The sequence below is a fragment of the Catharus ustulatus genome, chromosome 23 (genome assembly GCF_009819885.2).
Source record: "Catharus ustulatus isolate bCatUst1 chromosome 23, bCatUst1.pri.v2, whole genome shotgun sequence".
Taxonomy (NCBI): Eukaryota; Metazoa; Chordata; class Aves; order Passeriformes; family Turdidae; genus Catharus; species Catharus ustulatus.
This window is the reverse complement of record NC_046243.1, coordinates 1,455,064-1,477,538: the sequence shown is the minus strand read 5'-3', so window position 1 is coordinate 1,477,538 and position 22,475 is coordinate 1,455,064. Positions and strand designations below refer to the sequence as shown.

The window sequence follows — 22,475 nt, the reverse complement described above, 5'->3', positions numbered from 1 at the left end:
CCCCACCTCTGGGTGACAAAGAGCACAGGGGTGACACAGAGCTGCAAACAGTGCAAGGCTTTAATTCATCCCCCCCACACAGATTGGGGACCCCCCCAGGACCCCCGGGGGGGCAGAGAGCCCGAGGGGGGGGGGCTGTGGGTGTCCCCTCCCCCAGCACAGCCCCCACCCCGCTGCTGCTGCTGCTGTTTTTAGAGCAGCACACGGCGCTCACAGGTAGAGAAACGCAGCCACCCCCACATCCCCACCCCCAACACCCCTCCCTGCACCCCCAAAAAGGATCAAAGTCTCTGCTTAAGGCAAATCCCACGCTGGAGCTGCAGGTTTGGGAGGGAGGGGGAGGTTTGGGGGGGCACAGCCTGGCACAGGCCACCACCTCTGTCCCCTGTTCCTCACGGAGCTGGGGGGCAGTGACAGGAATTTGGCACAGAACAGTCGGGTCCAAGCCCCCATTTGGGGCAGCTGAGGTGGGAGGAAGAGCTGAGGCACCCCCTGAGGGGGTGAAGGGTCCTGTCCCTGTCCCCACAGAGCAGAGAGGGCACTGGAATGTCCTCAGGGCTTGGAGCAGAGCTCGGCCACGCGCTGCCGCAGGTGGAAGGCGAACTCGAACATGGTGGCAGCCAGGCTCTGGTGGATCAGGTACCTGGGGAGGCGACCCTGGGGACAGGGGACAGGGACACGGGGCTGTGAGGGATGATTTGGGGCTGGGGGTTGCCCCCATCCCATCCTGGGACACTCCAGGGACAGGGATACAGGGTCCTGAACTGGGGCTGGGGGCTGCTCCCATCACATTCTGGAGGGTTCCAGGGATATCAGTGAGGGTTTGGGGCTGCCTCAATCCCCATTCTGGAGGGTTCCAGGAGTATCAGTGAAGGTTTGGGACTGCCTCAATCTCATTCAGGAGGGTTCCAGGGATATCAGTGAGGGTTTGGGGCTGCCCCATCCCATTCTAGAGGGTTCCAGGGATATCAGTGAGGGTTTGGGACTGCCCCCATCCCATTCTGGAGGGTTCCAGGGATATCAGTGAGGGTTTGGGACTGCCCCCATCCCATTCTGGAGGGTTCCAGGGATATCAGTGAGGGTTTGGGGCTGCCCCAATCTCATTCTGGAGGGTTCCAGAAATATCAGTGAGGGTTTGGGACTGCCCCCATCCTGTTCTGGAGGGTTCCAGAAGTATCAGTGAGGGTTTGGGGGCTGCCCCATCCCATTCTAGAGGGTTCCAGGGATATCAGTGAGGATTTGGGGCTGCCCCAATCTCATTCTGGAGGGTTCCAGGGATATCAGTGAGGGTTTGGGGGCTGCCCCAATCCTGTTCTGCAGGATTCCAGAGATATCAGTGAGGGTCTGGCAACTGCCCCAGTCCCATTCTGGAGGGTTCCAGGGATAACAGTGAGGGTTTGGGGCTGGGGGCTGCCCCAATCTCATTCTGGAGGGTTCCAGGGATATCAGTGAGGGTTTGGGGCTGCCCCCATCCCATTCTGGAGGGTTCCAGGGACACAAAGCCATGAATGAGGGCTGGGGGGTCAGTCCCATCCCACTCCAGGGGAGGATTTGGGACTGGGGGCTGCACCCAACCTGCCCTGGAGGGCTCCAGGGACAGAAGTGAGGGCTGGGCTGGGTGCTGAACATCCCATCCCATTGATCCCATCCCATTGATCCCACCCCACCCCACCCCAGAGGGACCCAGGGATGCAGGAGCACCGCTGTGCGGAGCTGCCGCTCTCAGGGAGCTCAGATCCGGGGGAGGAACTGCAACGTGCTTGGATTTCTCTAAAAAAGCCCTGCACGACTCACCCCCCACCTCCTCGGCCTCAGCTCCGTGGTGGGAGATCCATGAAAAAATAATAATCCTTGTCTCAGGGGTGGGGGGAGCTGAGGAACTGCTCTAGGGGCACCCAGGGATGATGCTGAGGGTCAGGGACACTCCCCTCCCCTGGGACTGGGGTGGTCCAGCACAGATCTGGAGCAGGTTTTCCCTCCCCTCCCCTGGGATTGGGGTGGTCCAGCACAGATCTGGAGCAGGTTTTTCCTCCCTTCCCCTGGGACTGGGGTGATCCAGCACAGATCTGGAGCAGGTTTTCCCTCCCCTGTCCTGGGATTGGGGTGGTCCAGCACAGATCTGGAGCAGGTTTTCCCTCCCCTGTCCTGGGATTGGGGTGGTCCAGCACAGATCTTTTCCTGGAGCAGGTTTTTCCTCCCCTCCCTTAGGACTGGGGTGGTCCAGCACAGATCTGGAGCAGGTTTTTCCTCCCCTCCCTTAGGACTGGGGTGATCCAGCACAGATCTGGAGCAGGTTTTCCTTCCCTTCCCCTGGGATTGGGGTGGTCCAGCACAGACCTGGAGCAAATTTTTCCTCCTTTCCCTTAGGACTGGGGTGGTCCAGCACAGATCTTTTCCTGGATCAGTTTTTCCCTCGGACACAGGGGCAGGAAAAGCTGTTCCCAACAGGAGCTCTGGACCCAAACACACACACGTGTGTGGAATCCTCCCTCCCCCAAGGAGCAGGAAGGGATGAGCCATGGGCTATAAATACTCGTGCAGGGCCAAAGGGAAGAGTGAGGAGCTGTGGAGGGGTCTGGGAGCTGGCAGAGCCCCTGGGGAAGGCGCTGGGAGCACTTGGGGGTTATTAATAGCTCATTAATAGCTCAGCATTCCTTCCACAGCAGTGCCAGGGAGGCCTGGGAAGCACAAGGAGCCTCACCACGTTTGGGGGGGGGAATTTGTCACCCCCCACCCCAAAATCTGCAGGAAAACACATCCCTGGCAGAACGGGAAGGGAAGGGCTCGCTCCCAGCGCTTCCCCAAACCTTCCCCAGGGGGGAGGGGAGGGGAGGGGGCCGTGGGAGGGGAGGGGAGGGGAGGGGAGAGGAGGGGGCCGCAGCAGCGCTGCAGCACAGCCGAGGGATGAATGGAGCCTTTGTGCTGCTGCGGCAGCGCCGTTACCACGTCAACCTTCCGCGGAGGAAGGAACGGGGCCAACTCCGCTCCCGCTCCCGCATCCGCCCCATCCCGGTCCCTCCGTGCTCTGCCTTTTGTCCGGGACACCGGCAAGGACACGCAGCTCCACAAAGAACTCCGGATTCGCTCTCCCAGGGGTGGATTTTGGGTGGTTGTAATCGTGTCAGGGGGTTTGGGAGTAGGGAATTGCCACTCTGGTAAACTTGCCGTGCCTCAAATTGGTTTTGGTCACTAAAGAGGGGAAAAAATTCCTCCCTGCACTCAGAGGTGGAAGCCATAAGTGAGATTTTAAATAAGGAAGAGTTTCCCAAACTCCCACTGAAAGGAGGGGGATTTTGGAGTGGTTTAAGCAAAGCTGAGTCCCTTCAGGGCAGTGCTGGCTAAGGGATCACATCTCTGGCTGCTGGGATCCTTGGGGAGAGCTGAGCTGGGGATGGGACACACCAACCTCACCCAGGAACTGCCTTTACCTTCAGATCCGTGTTCAGAATCCAGATGAAGGTGCAGACCTTGGCATTGCCAGGACATTTCAGGACGATGAATCCTCCAGGTCCATTCTCACCCCTGTGGAAAGAAGCCAAGAGGGTGAGGCAGAGCCAGGCTGGAATTCTGGCTGGGATTCTCTGGGATGCACTGCACAGAGCTGAGCCTGGCAGGGAAGGACAGGGCCCAGTGGGGCAGCAGCAGATGCTGGGAGCCTGGGAAGGTGTGTGCCTTGGCTCCAGGTACACGAGGCAGCACGGCAGGGCAGCTTTCCCACAGGTGCCTTGGCAGCAGCAGTGCCAGCAGCAGCAGCTCTGCCTCTGGATCGTGCCAGCTGCTCCCCACGGGAAGCTTTCCCAGGCACAACCAAACAAGAGGTCCCAAAAAGCTCAGGACAGGCTCAGCACTTGTCATTCCAGCCCCCAGATCCTTCCCAGCACCATCTGATCTGTCTCTGAGACGGGAGCTGTGCACACACAGCCCAAATACAGATTTCCCTCTTCAGAACACGCTATTTTTTGCTGTGTTCTTTTCCTTACAGGATTTTTCCAGGCCCTGAAGTCCCCAGTTCCTAAATAGACTGAGGCAGCTCCAATGCCTCAGATAAAATGTCAATTACTTTAACCAGATTATTGAGAAAAGCGAAGTCGAGGCACAGCTGGGTCCCGGCAGGAACAAGGAGTCCTTGTGTGACGAGCTGGGATCCATCACCAGCCTGTCCCTTCACAAGGGGAGAGACCAAAACCCTGCTGAGATTTTGGGAGCTGATCCATCCTCGTTTCACCCCTCAATGCCTCAAATTGGGTGAGTGAGCGTTTTATGAGGAGCACAAAAGCATGTGAGAGGCTCGGAGGCACAGCCAGCTGTTTATTGCCCCTCAGAAATTCCTGCTGGGGAATTAACTGTGACATAAACAGGATGTGGGACTGGGATGGGGCTCGTGCTGTTACTGGTCAGCACCTCCACTCCCCCCCGAGCTGGGAAACGCCCCAGCAATGCTGACAGCTCAGAGAGTTTCTTGAACAAAGGGAGACGAACAAGGGAAGCGAGGTTCAGCTCCGCAAATAGCTCAGCTTCCTGCAAACCCTGCCAGCAAGGCAGCAGGGCTTGCAGTTAAGCTTGAAGCTCTGGAGAAGTGCATGATCTCAGATGAAAAAACAGCACCTGCCTCTCACCTGACGTACTTGGAGAGCGGAGGCTTCAGGCTGTGCGTGGTCGACATCCCTGAGGAAACGTACCTGTCCCTCCTCCTCTCGATCCGACGCACGTTCACGAAATCCCTGCGCAAAGAAAGGGTTTAAAAACACACCTGGGATGTGGAGGGGGCACATCCTGCTCGCTGGACTGCTGGGAGAGGTTGTGGCAGGGTTGTGGGAACGCAGGGATAAAGCAGAGCCAAGCATTGATACCTGGGAGCTCGGCTGACCGAGGTTTGGAGCTCTGAGAATTCTGCCAGGAGGAAATTTCAGAGATTGCTCACTCTTGGGGGTGTTACTGCAGAGCCAACCAGCCCTAGCAGAGCTCCCAGCAGCCCAGATCATTCTCAGAGCCCCTGAGGGGTTTCCCTGTGGTTTTGGGGGGTGTTTAGGGTTGGGATGAACTGACCTTGGGGACACCACCCCGCCGGCAGCTCCGGCCGCCACGTCGTACGAGACGATCGTGTTGTCCTCAACCCGCTGCAAGATCTGGGGAAGGGCAGGGGAATCAAATCAATAAAAAGAAGGGAGATTTGCTCAGATTGTGTCTCTAAGCCTGTCAAGAGGATAGAGCCTCTCCCCCAAATCAGCATCAGGATCAGACCAGGGGGGTCCTTTGGGGCGGAGAGCGACGAGCAGCGCCCCTCCCGAGTTTTTAGGGGGCACAGGTGTCACCTCCAGCTCCTCTCTACAAAGTGCAGACCCTCCCAGCAGGCAGAGGCAGGTTGGGCTCAGCCCTGGCCCCTGTAGGTTGGGCTCAGCCCTGGCCCCTGCAGGTTGGGCTCAGCCCTGGCCCCTGTCCCTGCCCACCTCTCGGGCTCTTGGCCGGGCACAGGCGCGCAGCCGGCGGCGCGCGGAGCGCACGGATGAGCGGCGGAGATTTAACGCCTCGGTGACTGGGATCCAGCTCGGCTCCAGCAGCCTGTGTGGCACAGGGAAGCTGCAGCTCTCCGCTCCAAGGAGCTCCTGTGATTAAGCCATCTTTGTCCAGCACGCTCACCTGGCAAGCTGCCACTGTTCTGTTCCACAGGATCATCTTCTCGGGCTGCAGAATCACCTCCTGGTAAACCATTTCAGGAGAGCACTGCAGGAAAGCCTGAGGACAGAGGCAGAGCTGTCAGCCAGGCCCTCTGCTCCCCTTGGGGGAGATTATTTTAAAGGAAAACAGGGCAAAACACAAAGGACAAGTGGGATCATAGGGGAGGGGAGGGGGTGTGCCTGGGGGTCAGGGAGCACACACACACCTCAGGATTTGGGAGTCACTGAGCTCTGCCTGTCTGTCTGCCCCTCTCCCACCCTCAGCATTTCCCTGTGCTTGGGAAAGTTGCATTTTTTACTGTTTTTTTTTTTTTTTTTATTCCTAAGCCATTCCAAGCTCCAGCACACACAACATCCATTCCATTCCCCACCATTCCCCAAGGGAGCAGGGATCTTAACACAGTAAAGTGGGACCATCCAGCTTTTGCTGGTGAACACAGAGCTGCTCCACTGGCAGCTCCTGCCAGCGAGGCAACATATGCACTGGAACAAAGAAAAGCCACGGCAGCACCGACGCTTCATTAAAGCGTGGTTCCCAGCCAAGCCACTCCAGCTTGGGAGAGGGCACAGAGCAAGGCACTTCTGAGCAGCTCTGCCCCGTGCCAGGCAGCAGCAGACGCACACTCAGCCCTGGCCTTGCTGGCAATTAGTTCCAATTAGCCTCCTTGGTCAGATTAGTCTGAGATGCTGGGGTTGGAAGCGAGTCTTGCAGTCACCTGCTCCCGATTCTAAAGCGGAGTCTGAGGTTTGGATGTTTACTGGGGAGTTTGTCTGCTGGCCAAGGGGTTTTTCCTGGAGAGATTCCCTAGTGCTGTTTGTCTGTCTCAAGCACAGGGAGTGTGTTCTGCAGCCTGAGCTGTCCTGAAAGCTGAGCTGTGGTTTTTTTCCCCGTGCCAAAGAGACCGAGGAATCGGTCCAAGGATGTTCTTACCTTTAAAATAAAGGTCTTGCCGTGGAAAGGGATTTCAAAAGTGTAAACAACATCACCAAAGTCCTGTGCAAGAGATGAGAAAGTTGCATTTTTATCAACAAAAAGGGATTTTTTCTATTTAGGGTGAAGTTTAAAACTCTGAGCCTCCTGTCACCCCCTGCAGCCCCCAATCACCCCCGAGCACATTTCAGCTGGCCGTGCTTAAATTTCCATCAACAAAACAATACCCAGAGAGGCAGCAGGGATGAGACAGAAAAAGAATCCACCCCGTGCCAGGCTGCAAACCCCACGTCAAGGTCACATTCCCTTTGTAGCAGCACCGGGGTGCGAAGGGGGTTGGTGGTGTTACCTAGGGCCGAGAGGAGCCTCCCTCAGGGATGGGCAGATGAAAACCTTTCATCGTTAGCCCTGTGTTAAACTCTGATTAGTCTATTTAAATCCATCCCCCTTTGGAAAAAGAAAACAATCTGCCCAGCTAGTTTGGCATCAGACAAAGGATCACTTGACAGGGGAATTTGAAACACCAGATGAGACAGCAGTTTGCAGGATTCGCACCCCCCCAGTCGTGTTTCAAGCCCGTGAAAGAAGGTTGGGTTTGGGGGGTAATCAGAGAAGAAAGAGCTCTGTGCACCCCAGAAAAGTCAAATTTACACCCCAGCACCCACCCAGGTGCTGGGGAAGGGGGATACCAATGGCTTTGGGGGTGGGACAGACTCCAGTTTGGGCTTTCAAGAGGCTCAAAAGCACCTAACCATGGAGCAAGGGCAGGGCTGGAGCTGTGGGATCAGCATTCCCCTGGAACTCTTCTGAGAGAGGAAAGAGCTCTGTGCACCCCAGAAAAGTCAAATTTACACCTCAGCACCCACTCAGGTGCTGGGGAAGGGGGACACCAATGGCTTTGGGGGTGGGAAGAGCAGTGTCACACATGGGACAGACTCCAGTTTGGGCTTTCAGCAGGTTCAAAGACACCTGACCATGGAGCAAGGGCAGGGCTGGAGCTGTGGGATCAGCATTACTCTGCTCCTTCCCCTGGAACTCTTCTGAGAGAGGAAAGAGCTCTGTGCACTCCAGAAAAGTCAAATTTACAGCCCAGCACCCACCTAGACTGCAGGTGCTGGGGAGGGGGGATACCAATGGCTTTGGGGGTGGGACAGACTCCAGTTTGGGCTTTCAGCAGGCTCAAAGACACCTAACCATGGAGCAAGGGCAGGGATGGAGCTGTGGGATCAGCATTCCCCTGCTCCTTCCCCTGGAACTCTTCAGAGAAAGAGCTCTGTGCACTCCAGAAATGTCAAATTTACACCCCAGCACCCACCTAGACTGCAGGTGCTGGGGAAGGGGGATACCAGTGGCTTTGGGGATGGGAAGAGCTGTTAGTGCCCCCCCACATGGGCCAAGATTCCAGTTTGGGCTTTCAGCAGGCTCAAAAGCACCTGGCCATGAAGCAAGGGCAGGGCTGGAGCTGTGGGATCAGCATTCCCCTGCTCCTTCCCCTGGAACTCTTCTGAGAAAGAGCTCTGTGCACCCCAGAAAAGTCAAATTTACACCCCACCACCCATCCAGATTGCAGGTGCTGGGGAAGGGGGATACCAATGGCTTTGGGGGTGGGACAGACTCCAGTTTGGGCTTTCAGCAGGCTCAAAAGCACCTGGCCATGGAGCAAGGGCAGGGCTGGAGCTGTGGGATCAACATTCCTCTGCTCCTTCCCCTGGAACTCTTCTGAGAGAGGAAAGAGCTCTGTGCACCCCAAAAAAGTCAAATTTACAGCCCAGCACCCACCCAGACTGCAGGTGCTGGGGAAGGGGGACACCAGTGGCTTTTTGGGTGGGAAGAGCAGTGCCCCACATGGGCCAAGATTCCAGTTTGGGCTTTCAACAGGCTCAAAAGCATCTAACCATGGAGCAAGGGCAGGGCTGGAGCTGTGGGATCAGCATTCCCCTGCTCCTTCCCCTGGCTCTGCATCCCAAAGGTGAACTGGCTGCCCCTGCCCACCCTCTGGACAGAGGAAGGAGGGAAAGGCTCTCTCCTGTCAAACTGCAAAGCAATTAAATGTCTAATTAAATAAGAGGGGATTTTACATTTAACTGAACTGGAATAGGTTCCTAATTCAATCAGGTAATTGTAACGCTTGTTAATTTTTCATGGCGCAAGGAGGTTTCCAAAGCCTCGTTTGTCCCGGTTTTTGCTAAGCCATCCATGCCCTCTGCCAGCTGGGGAGGAAAAACCACACTTGCATTGTTTTTCTCAAACTTCCAGTTCTCCTCCTGGGCGAGGATTTGGTCCACAACCTCCATGGCCTCTTTGCCTTGTCGGACATACTCCTTTTCCTGGGAAAGAAGGGAGGATTTCATCAGCTGGGCGTGCAGGAAGCTCCAGGAGTGTGTGTGAGGCTGCTCCCCCCCTTCTCCCAGGGCTGGCAGAGGGAAAGGGGATCAGAAATCTCTTAATTTGGGTCACAGAGGCCTCATTTTGGAGCTCCAAGTCACGCTCCCCGCCCTGGCTTGGATCCACACACCAGCTGCTCCCGGCGGCTCCCGCCTTAGCAGGAGAGTTTCCAGCAGGCAAAGAGCTCTGGGATGTGCAGCTTCCTTCCTGGAGGAGCCAAAACTGGGGCTGAACAGGAGCAGGAGCTCTTGGAAAATGGCACAAAGCCTGTGCCCAGCCAGGTTTTTTGGGGAGGTCAAGCCCTCAAGCTTGGGACAGGTGAGGTGATGCTCAGAATGTGACCCAGGGATGGAGCGGGGAAGGAGAGGGACAGGCAGGAGCAGAGGCAGAGCACACCCCTGTGGGATGCTGCAGGGCAGAGCACACAGCTCTGGGGAAGGGAAATAAAGCTGGGGGGCTCAGATGGCTCCTCCTGGAGTGAGGGCTCAGCCACACATCCCCTGAGCTGAGGGGTCTGCAATGGGAGGCAGCAGAACCTGATGGGACCACAGGACTGGGGAGACTCCCACCACCCCAGATCAACCTGGAGCTGTTTACCTGAGTTGTCAAGGCCTTCCTCCCCACACCTTCCTCATCAGACTCGTTGTCTGAGCCTATGGGGAAGCACCAATGAACTGACAGTTAATGAACAGCCCAGTAGCACCTCCCTCCCTTCTCCAGGGGTCTGATCCCTGTCCCTTATCCAACAGGAAGGGCTCTCAGTGAGGATGACTCTGGCCCTGTCTCCCTGAACACCTGCTTGGCTCTCCAGAGGGCTGAGCTCATCCTGGGTGTCAGATGTACCAGGAACAGTGTTTCAGAGGGCTGAGCTCATCCCAGGGTCAGCTACACTGGAAAAACTGCTCTGGAGAACTGGGTTAATCCTGGGTGTCAGCTACACTGGGACAACTATTCCAGAGGGCTGAGCTCATCCCTGTGTCAGCTACACTGGGACAAATGCTCCAGAGAGCTGGGCTCAGTGTGGGTGTCAGCTGCACTGGGACAACTGTTCCAGAGAGCTGGGCTTGTCCTGGGTGTCAGCTACACCAGGAAAAGTGTTCCAGAGAGCTGGGCTTGTCCTGGGTGTCAGCTACACTGGGACAACTATTCCAGAGAGCTGGGCTCAGTGTGGGTGTCAGCTACACTGGAAAAAGTGTTCCAGAGGGTTGAGCATGTGCTGGGTGTCAGCTACACTGAGACAACTGCTCCAGAGAGCTGGGCCTGTCCCAAGTGTCAGCTACACCAGAAAAAGTGTTCCAGAGAGCTGGGCTTGTCCTGGGTGTCAGCTACACTGAGACAACTATTCCAGAGGGCTGAGCTCATCCCAGGGTCAGCTACACTGGAAAAACTGCTCTGGAGAACTGGGTTAATCCTGGGTGTCAGCTACACTGAGACAACTATTCCAGAGGGCTGAGCTCATCCCTGTGTCAGCTACACTGGGACAAATGCTCCAGAGAGCTGGGCTCAGTGTGGGTGTCAGCTACAGCAGGAAAAGTGTTCCAGGGAGCTGGGCTTGTTCTGGGTGTCAGCTACACTGGAAAAAGTGTTCCAGGGGATTGAGCTTGTCCTGGGTGTCAGCTAGACCAGGAAAAGTGTTCCAGAGGGCTGGGCTCATTCCAGCTGTCAGCCACACTGGGACAACTGCTCTGAAGAGCTGAGCTCATCCCTGTGCCAGCTACACTGGGACAACTGTTCCAGAGAGCTGGGCTCAGTGTGGGTGTCAGCTACAGTGGGAAAAGTGTTCCAGGGAGCTGGGCTCATTCCAAGTGTCAGCTACACCAGGAACAGTGTTCCAGGGGGTTGAGCTTGTCCTGGGTGTCAGCTACACTGGGACAACTGCTCCAGAGAGCTGGGCCTGTCCCAAGTGTCAGCTACACCAGAAAAAGTGTTCCAGAGAGCTGGGCTTGTCCTGAGTGTCAGCTACACTGGGACAACTATTCCAGAGGGCTGAGCTCATCCCTGTGTCAGCTACACTGGGACAACTGCTCCAGAGAGCTGGGCTCAGTGGGGGTGTCAGCTACACCAGGAAAAGTGTTCCAGGGGTTGAGCTTGTCCTGGGTGTCAGCTACACTGGGACAACTATTCCAGAGAGCTGGGCCTGTCCCAAGTGTCAGCTACACCAGAAAAAGTGTTTCAGGGAGCTGGGCTCATTCCACTGTCAACCACACTGGGACAACTGCTCTGGAAAGCTGAGCTTGTTCTGGGTATCAGCTACACTAGGACAATTGCTCCAGGGGGTTGAGCTTGTCCTGGGTGTCAGCTACTCCAGGAAAAGTGTTCCAGGGGGCTGAGCTTGTCCCAAGTGTCAGCTACACCAGGAAAAGTGTTCCAGGGGCCTGGGCTCATCCCAGGTATCAGCTACACGAGGACAATCCAGCTGAGATGTCCCCATCCCACGCCAGGAGCTCTCCAGAGCTGGCACAGGGCACTGACGTGCCACCAGCCCTTATCCTCACCCACTCCTGTGCCCTCACCCCAGGGCAGCATTTTCCAAGCACACAGCTCAGAGTATTTAATCCCAAGCCCACACAAGGCTCCAGTTCCCTGCAGAGCTGCAGCCAGGCTCTGATAAAATGTCATGTGCAGAGTGTGGCAGTGCAGGCACAGAGAGGGGAGAGGGGACCCTGTTTTGCAGTGTCAGCTCTTGGAGGCTCTGCCAAGGGTTGGGATAACGAGGCAGAGCTCAGGGGAGGGATGATGGTGGTGAGGAATTCCATGCACAGGAAGAGAGGTGATGGCACAGGTGACCTTACCTGCAAAGGACTCGGGTGGGGAGTAGAACTGTCCCTCGGAGAGGGCTCGGGGGTACAGCAGTGGCCTCGAGGCTGCAGCCTGGGCTGCCAGGAACCCTGGAATGGGAGCAGGAGGATTTAACACCTGGCAGGTTCTGGGACTCCCAGCCCTGCCCAAACACCCTCTTGTTTTCCCCATGTCTTTTCCCACTGACAGCAGCCAGCCTCAGCTCCTGGTGCCTCATCTTTTGTCTGAGATGTTTTATCTGCCCCGGAGATCAATGGGCTCTTCTGCCTGTCAAATAATCCAAAGGCGATTAAGCATCTAATTAAATAAGAGCTTCCCCTGGAAGCAATTTGGAACCTGAGCCTAATCCAATAGAGGCATTAAACACTTGATCATTTTTCAACTTAAAGCCTCCTTGCAAGACCCAAACATCCTCTGGTGCTTTCCACTCAGAGCAGTTCTGACTGAGCCCCGCCTGACAAATGCCCCTTTTTAGTTTGGTGCCACTTCCCAGTGACTCCTGGGAGAGGTGCAAACCAAATCAGCTCCCTAGAAGGACCCTGGAAGTTACAGGGTGATGTGTGAAGCATTAGGTCAGCCCTAATCCCTGCTCAGTGTGACCTCAGAGACCACAGGCCACAGAATTTCACAGCCCATAACTCACCCCGTGGCACAGAATGTGTCTGTGACTCCTCCTGGGAAAAGGGCTCCAGCCAGATCCAAACACAGATATGAGGGACAGGGAGTCCAACACTCTGCCTGGCATTTGCCTCCCTGTTTCCAAACACTTTCTCTCATGCAGAGCTGAGCTCTGTCTCCAGCAGGTCTGGCTGCACGATCCAGCCATTGGGAAATTTGGCACATTTTTCTCCCCTCAATTAAAAGATGCTTTTTATAATCTGGTATTTTCTTCCCCTGAAGGGGACTTGTTGACCATAACAGAACTGAGTCAGGCACTTCCCATCCCAGCCAGCCTGGAGATCCCTTTTCCAGAAATGTCAGCTCAAGGTGCTGCCAGAGCACGGTTGGATTTGTCCAACTCCTACCAGAGAGGAGCAAAAAATACTCACATCGTTCCTCTTCTGCTTCCTGAGTTAGGACTTTAAAATCCAGGAACCAAGTCTCCAGCCAAGCAATGACAAATGAGACGATGGGAAGCAAATACCCAAAAGCCCCTTTGGTCAGAAGCTGTGTGGAAAGAAGCAGAAACCAAAGGGAATGACCCAAACAGGGAATAAAATCACAGAGCAACTTCCCGCGATCCCAAGGAAACCAACCTCGGAGAGGATGACCTTCACAATCAGGAAGGCACTGGATACCAGTGTAGTGACCTGAAAAATAAGTGGACAGAGCTCAGAGATCCCTGAGAAGGCCAGCAGGAGAGGGAAAGCTCCCCACAGGAAAGGCTGCAGTGCCTCCTTACCGCGATGACCCACCAGTGGCGCAGACGGACGACGGCGTAGCCCAGGAGCAGCACAACGAAACGAAACAGAGCCAAGAGCTGCAACAACAAACACCCAGCAACACCAGTCACTGCCCTTGTCCCTCTGCCAGCTGCTGGGAGGGCAGGGAGAGGTGCCAGCTCCTGGGGAACAGATGGGTCAAGGCAGCACCACCCCAGACCCTTTTTGTCCCACTGAGCTCCAGGAGGATGAGATACTCACAAAGATATCAAAGAACGAGGTCTTGAATTTGTAGTTGATGATTTCATCCTTCAGGTTGTCCTTGATGCCCACCTTGGTCTGAGGGAGACAGGGAAGCAGGAAGCTGTTGAGTGCACTGATAAGAAACTCGTGGGGAAGGAGCTAAGGGGTTATGGCCAGGTCAGGGAATGCACCTGGAACACGAAAGGTTCCACAGGTCCAGTGTGGGCTCCTCTGCCAGCACAGCACCTGAGAGGATCCCATGGCACATTTCCTGCCTGGATCCACAGGATTTCCCCCTGGGATTCACACCCAGGAGCATGGGTGGGGCAGGAGGGATGTTTAACACCTTTAGGTGGTGATTTCCAACACTCAAATCCTTGGCTCAGCTCAGCACAGCCACCAGTTCCTCAGAGCCTGGAGCCCCAGGATGGACACCTGCCCCCAGGATGGACACCTGCCCCCAGGATGGACACCTGCCCCTGCTGCCCACCCCTGCAGGTGGCAGATTCCAGAGGAATGGGAGGAGACATGGAAAAAAAAAATGGAAAACCACAGGAAAAACGTTCCTCAGAAACCTTCACTAATGCACTGAACATCCTCCTGTGGGGGCTCTCAACATCACTGAGGACCTGGGGGGGATTTAAGGATCCTCCTCTTGCAAAGCACTGAGGGGTCTCTTCTCCCTCCATCCAGCTTCCCACAGCTCACAGCAGTGCTCCAGGAAATCTGATGGAACCAGAACCAGCAGGATCAAACGTGCTGGCAAAGGGGAAGAGGGAGGAGAGGAGGATGCACAGCAAGGGAATCTCAGAGAGGCAAAAACACTCTGTGGGATTGACAGCAGCGTGGAAAAAACTCATCCCCAGATAATCCAGGCTCTGACAGCCCTGGTCTTTTGGCCACCATAAATCCTGGGAGCCTGGAATGGCTGTCTGGGAGGAAGTGGAGGGCTCAGGTAACTGGAACAAATGTTTCACCTTTAGGCTATGGCTTTGGCCAGGGCCCAGCTGGCTGGGAGCTGGTGGAGCCAGCAGCTGTTGGATGGGCTGTGAGGAACAGGCTGGTGGATCTCAGGCCAGTCCTTGGCAGCCAGGGTGTCCTGGCACTCCAAGGGCAGCCACTGGGAAAGGATCCCTCTGGGTCAGGGCTCTGGTTTAAAACCCAGGGAGAGAGAGGCAAAAAGAGAGGGGGATAAAGCTGGGCTGTGCCTGTGGCCACAGGACTCAAGCCAGCTTTTCTGAGTGGCCACCAAGAGACTCTTCCCCCCTCCTTTGCTCCATGGGATGCTGCAGGAAGGAGAAGCTTTGGGGGATGGTTTTTGGGGGGTGTTTCTGGTGGAGGAAGGAGTTGGTGGGTGCCAGAGGGGTGTTCTGGCACTCCAAGGGCAGCACTGGGATTGGGGAGGGATTTCTCCCAGTCTAGGCTGGAGTTAATATACAACAAAGGGGGGCAAAGCTGGGCTGTGGCCATGGGACTTGGGCCAGCTTTGCTGTGGCCACTGAGAGCCTCATCCCCACACTCCATGGGATGCTGCAGGAAGGAGAAGCTTTGGGTGATGGTTTTTGGGGGGTGTTTCTGGTGGAGGAAGGAGTTGGTGGGTGCCAGAAGGGTGTTCTGGCACTCCAAGGGCAGCACTGGGATTGGGGAGGGATTTCTCCCAGTCTAGGCTGGGGTTAATATACAACAAAGTGGGGCAAAGCTGGGCTGTGGCCATGGGACTTGGAGCCTCATCCCACTGAGAGCCTCATCCCCACACTCCATGGGATGCTGCAGGAAGGATGAGACACAGGGAAAGCTCTGGGTCATGGTCTGGGGGATGTTTTCAGCTCAAACACAGGCAGATGAACCACCTGAGGCATCTCCCTGGTTCTGAGAGCACCCAGGCTGCACAATTATGGTTGGCTTTTAACGAGGGGCAATTTGCTCAGCTTATCTCACAGCGAAGGAAACGGTGGGATAAAAAAAAAAAGGAAAAAAAAAAGAAAAAAAGGCATTAGTCATGAAATCAAACCCTTGCTCTTCATAACCAGGCAAATAAGCTGCTCTAATGGCTTTAAATATGCAGCATCTCAGCTCGGGGGCCCAAATATCAGCACTTAGTCACTCATTAATGGCTACCTGCACGACCCACGCTCAGCATCACCCTGGTGACCGAGCCAGGATTAACTCCTGGGGGCTGGAATTCCAGCAGCTCTCCCTGACAGGGCTGGGACAAGGGCAGGGGGCTGGGGTCCAAGCTGGGCTTGGCCAGGATACTGTTGGCATTGCTGGAATGCTGGCTGGGAGATGGTTTTTCCTATGGGGGGTGGGGAGCAGGGGTCTGGGCAGGGTGAGGAGCTGCTGGCCTGGACACTCTGTTAAGTGCAGACACCCAGAGATAAGGAGGGCAGAGATAAGAGCTGCTGAGGGAGCAGCAGGATCCAGTGCTGATAAATGCAATCCAGAGCCCAGGGTCTATCTGTTCATCTCTGCTCTGGGTGTTTCAGGGGAGGACATGGAGTACCTGAAACCAGCCAGGGCCGGTTCAGGGAAAATAAAAACAAAATATAGCCCAGGGAGGGATTTGGACTCGGTGAGACTGAGGTAAATAAACTGGATTTTCTGTTATTGCAACACAGAGCAAACACAGCAGCTTGTGAGTGGCTGTGGAGGGAAGCAAACCACTCACATCCCCCTCAACAATCCCTTGGGAGGTGGAGCAGCACCTCCAGCTTCCCAAAGCTGAGATTAGCAGCAGAATTTCGGGATCACAGCCCCTGGAGGATCCTCCCCTGCTCCTCTGATGCTCTGGAACAAACCCAGGGAACAGCTTTGCATCAGGCCAGGAGAGCAGGAGGGGAATTTGGCTCAACTTGGTGATTCCAGAGGGCCTGGATCTTGTTACAACACAACAAAGGGACGGTGTTAACAACCCTGGACAGCCCCGACAAAACCCCGGGGCAGGAAACGAGCTGGACTTTAGTTTACACTAAAGAACAACAGCTCCTTGGCCAGCGCTGGGAACAGCAAACAAAGATCTGTCCCAGGAGAGCTGGAACAGAGCAATTAAGGCAGGGAGCTGAGCTTAAAAAGGGCAAAGATTCCCCGGGTTTGCTTCCTCCAACTCACATTCAGCTCGATGATCCACAGCAGGGAGATGAAGAGCAGGTCGAAGGTGACAAAGAGGCAGAATGTCCTCCTCACATCTGAGATGGCTTTTCTCTTCTCAGGGGAGAAGAAATACGGGGAGAAGCCCTGGCTCTGGGAGAAGGAGGAGCTGATGGAGGCAATGGCTGGGAGGCTTCGTTCCAGGTCGTGCTGCAGCTCCGTGGGTTTGCTCATCCTCCGGGCTCGGCTCCGGGGACATCGGCCACGGCAGCGTCACCTGCGGGGACACACCCAGGACCCTCAGGGCTGGCCACACCCCTGCTCCTGTCCCCCTCTGATGGCAAATCAGAGAGAAATTCCTCCCTGTGAGGGTACACAGAGAAGCTGCTCCTGGATCCCTGGAAGTGTGAGAGGCCAGGTTGGAGCCTGGGACAGTGGAAGGTGACACTGCCACTGCAGGGGGTGGCACTGGAAGGACTTCAACGCCATGGCAGAGGGAAAAGGGCTCCACAGCCCAAGGAAAGGAGCTGCAAACCTCAAGAAAATGTTGTGGAAGAAGAAAAAGGAGATGCTGTGGATACAGGAAAAGGAGTCAGAGGATGTTTTGGGAGCACTCCCTGAAATCATGGAGCCACTCTTCCCTCTGCAGGGAAACCAAAACCTGGGGAGATGGGCATCCCACTGGAACAGATCCCAACCTGTACAGCCAGGAGAGAAGCCTGGGCCTGATGCACAACAGGGGCAGGCAGGGCAGCAGGGAGGCAGCAGGGAAGGAGCTGCTCTGTGTCCAGGGGCAGGAAGGAGCTGCTCCATCTCCCAGCATTGCTCCATGTCCCAGTGTCAGCAAGGAGCTGCTCCATGTCCCAGTGAAGGGAAGGAGCTGCTCTGTGTCCAGGGGCAGGAAGGAGCTGCTCTGTGTCCCAGTGTCAGGAAGGAGCTGCTCTGTGTCCCAGTGTCAGGAAGGAGCTGCTCTGTGTCCCAGTGTCAGGAAGGAGCTGCTCCATGTCCCAGTGTCAGGAAGGAGCTGCTCCATGTCCCAGTGTCAGGAAGGAGCTGCTCCATGTCCCAGTGTCAGGAAGGAGCTGCTCCATGTCCCAGGGGAAGGGAAGGAGCTGCTCCATGTCCCAGCCTCAGAGAAGGAGCTGCTCTGTGTCCAGGGGCAGGGAAGGAGCTGCTCTGTCTCTCAGTGTCAGGGAAGGAGCTGCTCTGTCTCTCAGTGTCAGGGAAGGAGCTGCTCTGTCTCTCAGTGTCAGGGAAGGAGCTGCTCCATGTCCCAGCCTCAGGGAAGGAGCTGCTCTGTCTCTCAGTGTCAGGAAGGAGTTGCTCCATGTCCCAGCCTCAGGGAAGGAGCTGCTCCATGTCCAGGGGCAGAGAAGGAGCTGCTCCACATCCCAGGGGCAGGGAAGGAGCTGCTCTGTGTCCCAGCATTGCTCCATGTCCCAGCCTCAGGGAAGGAGCTGCTTCATGTCCCAGTATCAGGAAGGAGCTGCTCCATGTCCCAGTGTCAGGAAGGAGCTGCTCCATGTCCCAGTGTCAGGAAGGAGCTGCTCCATGTCCCAGTGTCAGGAAGGAGCTGCTCCATGTCCCAGTGTCAGGAAGGAACTGCTCCATGTCCCAGTGTCAGGAAGGAGCTGCTCCATGTCCCAGTGAAGGGAGGAGCTGCTCCCTGTCCAGGGGTAGAGAAGGAGCTGCTCCATGTCCCAGCCTCAGGGAAGGAGCTGCTCTGTGTCCAGGGGCAGGGAAGGAGCTGCTCTGTCTCCCAGTGTCAGGGAGGAGCTGCTCCCTGTCCCAGCATTGCTCCATGTCCCAGTGAAGAGAAGGAGCTGCTCCCTGTCCCAGCATTGCTCTGTCTCTCAGTGTCAGGGAGGAGCTGCTCCCTGTCCCAGCATTGCTCTGTCTCTCAGTGTCAGGGAGGAGCTCCTCCCTGTCCCAGCCCCGCCTGGCAGTGCCGGGCACACGATCCCAGCACGAGTGAGGTGTTGGAAGCCGGGGCTGTTTTCCTGCAGCTGTGCCAACCATTGTATTGAAATCTTTTCCTCTCCGTCAGCACAGCACAAGGAGGCCCCTGTGGGAAGGGAGCAGGGGACAAACACAGAAAGAGGATCCCAAAACTGGTTGGGCCAGGGATCTGTCAGCCCTGGCAACAAACTCCTTCCCTGCTAAATCCTCCTGCTCAAGGATGTTTTGCCTCTAAAAAAAAAAAAACCACCCGATTAGTTTGGGTCAGTTTGGATCCCTGAGCCAGCAGATTTTGCATCCCACCCCCTGGCTGGGAAGGGAACAAAGCTGGACTCCTGTCAAGTCCCTGTTAGTCCCTCTCAGAGGTGCTTGGGAAGGAGCTGGAATCCTTGTCACTTCAGATCAGCTGCTCCCCGTGCCTGGCCCGGCTCGAAGTGACAAAAGTTAAGGACATCTGTGAGGGATAAATAATAAATCCCCCCCTGGCAGGGCTGCTGCCGCCTCCTCCTCCCCTCCAACAGCACTTTGCACTTAGGCAGCCCCTCCCCGACTTTCACAGCGCTTTAAAATCACCCGGAGAGGCTCCAGGGAGCCGATCCTGGGATGCTGATGGGGTCACAACGAGGTGTTGGGACATGGCAGGACATGGGGACAGGCAGAGCACCCTGGTGCAGCTCATCCATCATTAATCCCATTTTTCCCATGGAGGTTTTGGCTGTTTTGGACACACACCCCTCCCAAATCATCCAATTCCTGAGGGAGAAGCTGCACTGTGGGGCAGAGCAGGAATGTTTGAATCCCAGAGAATCCCCCCTCCAGCAGCTGAGAGAGCTCAGAGCTGGGGCTGGATGTGGAGAAACGTGGCTGTTCCTGGGTGACAGATGAATTATTGAGCACCATTATGCATTCCAACATCCTCCACATCCCAGGGGCTGCCAGGGAGGGGCTGGGCTCTGCTCCCAGGGAACCAGGGATGGGAGGGAAAGGCCCCAAGCTGTGCCAGGGTGGGCATCAGGGAGGATTTGTTCACTGAAAGGACAATCAGGGATTGGAAGGGGCTGCCCAGGTGTTGGTGGAGTTGCTTGGAATGGTCAAAAATGTGTGGGTGTGGCACTTGGGGACACGGGTTAGGGGTGACAGGGCTGTGCTGGGTTAAGGGTTGGGATTGATGGCCTTGGAGGGCTTTTCCAGCCTCAATGATTCCAGGATTCCATTCCAGTGAGGGGCAGACACGGCTGGGGGGACATTCTGGGTGACAGATCACAGCCCAGGGGACACCCTGAGTGACAGATCACAGTCTGGGGGACATCCTGGGTGACAAATCACAACCCAGGGGACATTCTGGGTGACAGATCACAGCCCAGGGGACACACCAAGTGACAAATCACAGCCTGGGGGACACCCTGGGTGTCAAATCACAGCCTGGGGGACACCCTGAGTGACAGATCACAGCCCAGGGGACACCCCAAGTGACAGATCACAGTCTGGGGACACCTCAAGTGACAGATCACAGCCCAGGGGACACCCCAAGTGACAGATCACAGCCCAGGGGACACCCCAAGTGACAAATCACAGCCCAGGGGACACCCCAAGTGACAGATCGTAGCCCAGGGGACACCCTGAGTGACAGATCACAGCCTGGGGGACACCCTGAGTGACAGATCACAGCCCAAGGGACACCCCAAGTGACAAATCACAGCCCAGGGGACACCCTGGTTGTCAAATCACAGCCCAGGGGACACCCCAAGTGACAAATCACAGCCCAGGGGACACCCCAAGTGACAAATCACAGTCTGGGGACACCTCAAGTGACAGATCACAGCCCAGGGGACACCCTGGGGGCCAAATCACAGCCCAGGGGACATTCTGTGTGACAGATAACAGCCCAGGGGACACCCTGAGTGACAGATCACAGCCCAGGGGACACCCTGAGTGACAGATCACAGCTCAGGGGACATTCTGTGTGACAGCTCACACCCTGGGAGACACCTCAAGGGACAGATCATAGTCTGGGGGACATCCCAAAAGATAAATCACGTCCCAGGGGGACACCCTGGGTGACAAATCACAGCCCAGGGGACATTGTGGGTGACAGATCACAGCCCAAGGAACACTCCAGAGACCTTTCTGGGCTTCTCTGAATTGAAAAAAGGGATTTTGAGACTCTGGGGAAGGATTTTTGCTGGGTGGGAGGTGACAGGGGCTGCAGGGACGAGGGTGACGCCACATCCTGCAGCTCCCAGCAGGAAGCAAACACAGAGGAGGGGCAGGTGGTGAAATCCTGATCAATATTCAGCACCAACACCCAGCAAAACCCTGTCAGCAGCTCTGAGCCACCATCAACCCAGTGCCACCACCCCCAAAACCCTGTCACCTCAGTGCCACCACAGCTCAGTGTCACCAGCAGCCCAGTGCCACCATCCCAACCCACCATTAACCCAGTTCCAGCAGGACTCTGGTCACCCAAACATTCCCAAGGCATGTCCCAAGCTGTGTCACCCCCACCCTGAGCTGCTTTCCTGTCCCAACCCCAGCCCCTCATTAGCTCTGTTTGCTCATTAATGACCCAGCTCCCATCTCGTGACACCACTTCTCCTTCCTCTCACACTTCCCCCAGGCTCATGTGACAATTCTGTCCCCTGTGCCAACAGCACAGGGTGGGGAACACCTCCAAAACCTCTGCAGCCCCCTGAGCCATCCCAGGGACAAAGGACATGGGATCACTGTGGGAAAATCCCAGGGACAAAGGACATGGGATCACTGTGGGATAATTCCAGGGACAAAGGACATGGGATCACTGTGGGAAAATTCCAGGGACAAAGGACATGGGATCACTGTGGGATAATTCCAGAGGGATGGAGACTCTGGTTCCACTGGGCACTAAAGGGTGTCTGAGCTTCCCTTTAAAACAACAAAAAAAAGGTCAATATTAAAGCAAATATCAAACCTCCATGCAAAAAAATAAAGAAAAAAATAACAGGGAAGGATCCAACGGTCAGAGAGGGGTCAGTTCAGTGCAAAGTGGGGACACTGAGACCTCAGGAGCCCCTGGCACTGCAGGGAGAGAAGGGGACACTCAGAGAGCCTCGGGAAAAGTGATTTTGTCCCAAAACCAGCAGCGGGATCCTGCAGAATCCCGCATTTCCCCTCGATTCCAGAAGATCTGGGATGGAACTCGGGGCTCTCCTCGCTGTGTCCCAGCCCAGCCCAGCACAACATTTGGGGGTTCAGTGCTGTCACCCCCCGGGGCCGCTCTGGGGGTGGGAAAAATCATTCCCAGTGGGATTTGGGGCTGGATTTGGAGCTGGATTTGGGACTGGATTTGGGGCTGGATTTGGGTCAGGATTTGGGTCAGGATTTGGAACCCACGCTGCCCCCTCCGCCCACCCAAAGCGATCCAAGGATGGATCCCTTCCTCGAGCAAGGGATGAAACCCGGGGGCTTTTCCAACACCCCAGAGCAGGTGCTGGGAAAGAAGAAGAGCCCGGGAGCCCAGCACAGACCCAGCCCGCAGCCCCTCGACCCCAGAGCTCGGAGATTGAGGGAAGGGCAGTGCCGGTACCCCCGGGAGCCTCTCGGTCCCCTCCGAGCCCCTCTGCCCTCCAAGGAGCCCCCCCCGGTTCTCCGCAGCTCCCCGGTGAAAGGAGCGGAGCAAATCTCGCTCCTTGGGGCTCTCCCCGTGCCGAGGTCTCGCTGCCGGGATCCGTCCAGGGTGTATAACGGGACTGCTGAACGGATCCCCGGGGCTGCCCGAGGCCTCCCGGAGCCGGGAGCAGCGCAGGGCCCGCAGTGACAGCTCCGCTCCCGTCCCGCTCCCACCGGGGCTGCGCTGCCCGGCCCGGGAGCGGCCCCAGCGAGGCTGAGCCCGGCCCCGCCCGTCCCGAGGGGCTGGGAATGGAGCTGAACCCCCCCAAGGAGCCGCCACCCCCCGGGTGTCCCCCCCGGTACCTCCCGGTGCCGGGTCCGGGTCCCGCCGGGCGCCGCTTCCGGCCCCGCCGTCACCTCTGACCCCGG

At 56.4% G+C, this 22,475-nt stretch overlaps 1 protein-coding gene across 1 annotated transcript; it reads right to left on the bottom strand.

The window, feature by feature from the left end:
• Positions 1-242: 242 nt before the first annotated feature.
• On the bottom strand, positions 243-22,475 carry STARD3 (StAR related lipid transfer domain containing 3). The gene is made up of 15 exons (XM_033079156.2): positions 22,410-22,475; positions 16,524-16,779; positions 13,434-13,511; positions 13,193-13,270; positions 13,047-13,100; positions 12,840-12,957; positions 11,784-11,879; positions 9,589-9,644; positions 8,841-8,933; positions 6,607-6,669; positions 5,638-5,733; positions 5,047-5,126; positions 4,617-4,721; positions 3,429-3,522; positions 243-657 (listed from the first exon to the last, which is right to left on the bottom strand). The coding sequence occupies exons 2-15, from the start codon at positions 16,734-16,736 to the stop codon at positions 553-555; spliced, it is 1,329 nt and encodes a 442-aa protein (XP_032935047.1). The 5' UTR covers positions 16,737-16,779; positions 22,410-22,475; the 3' UTR covers positions 243-552.

What these genes read in the sequence shown, in the direction of transcription:
- STARD3 (XM_033079156.2), bottom strand. Translation starts at nt 16,736, where the DNA reads ATGAGCAAACCCACGGAGCTGCAGCACGACCTGGAACGAAGCCTCCCA. An exon ending in GGAAGGCCTTGACAACTCAG is followed by an intron (nt 8,934 to 9,588) that starts GTAAACAGCTCC and finishes CTTCTTTCCCAG; the next exon opens with GAAAAGGAGTATGTCCGACA. An exon ending in GCAAGACCTTTATTTTAAAG is followed by an intron (nt 5,734 to 6,606) that starts GTAAGAACATCC and finishes CTCTGTCCTCAG; the next exon opens with GCTTTCCTGCAGTGCTCTCC.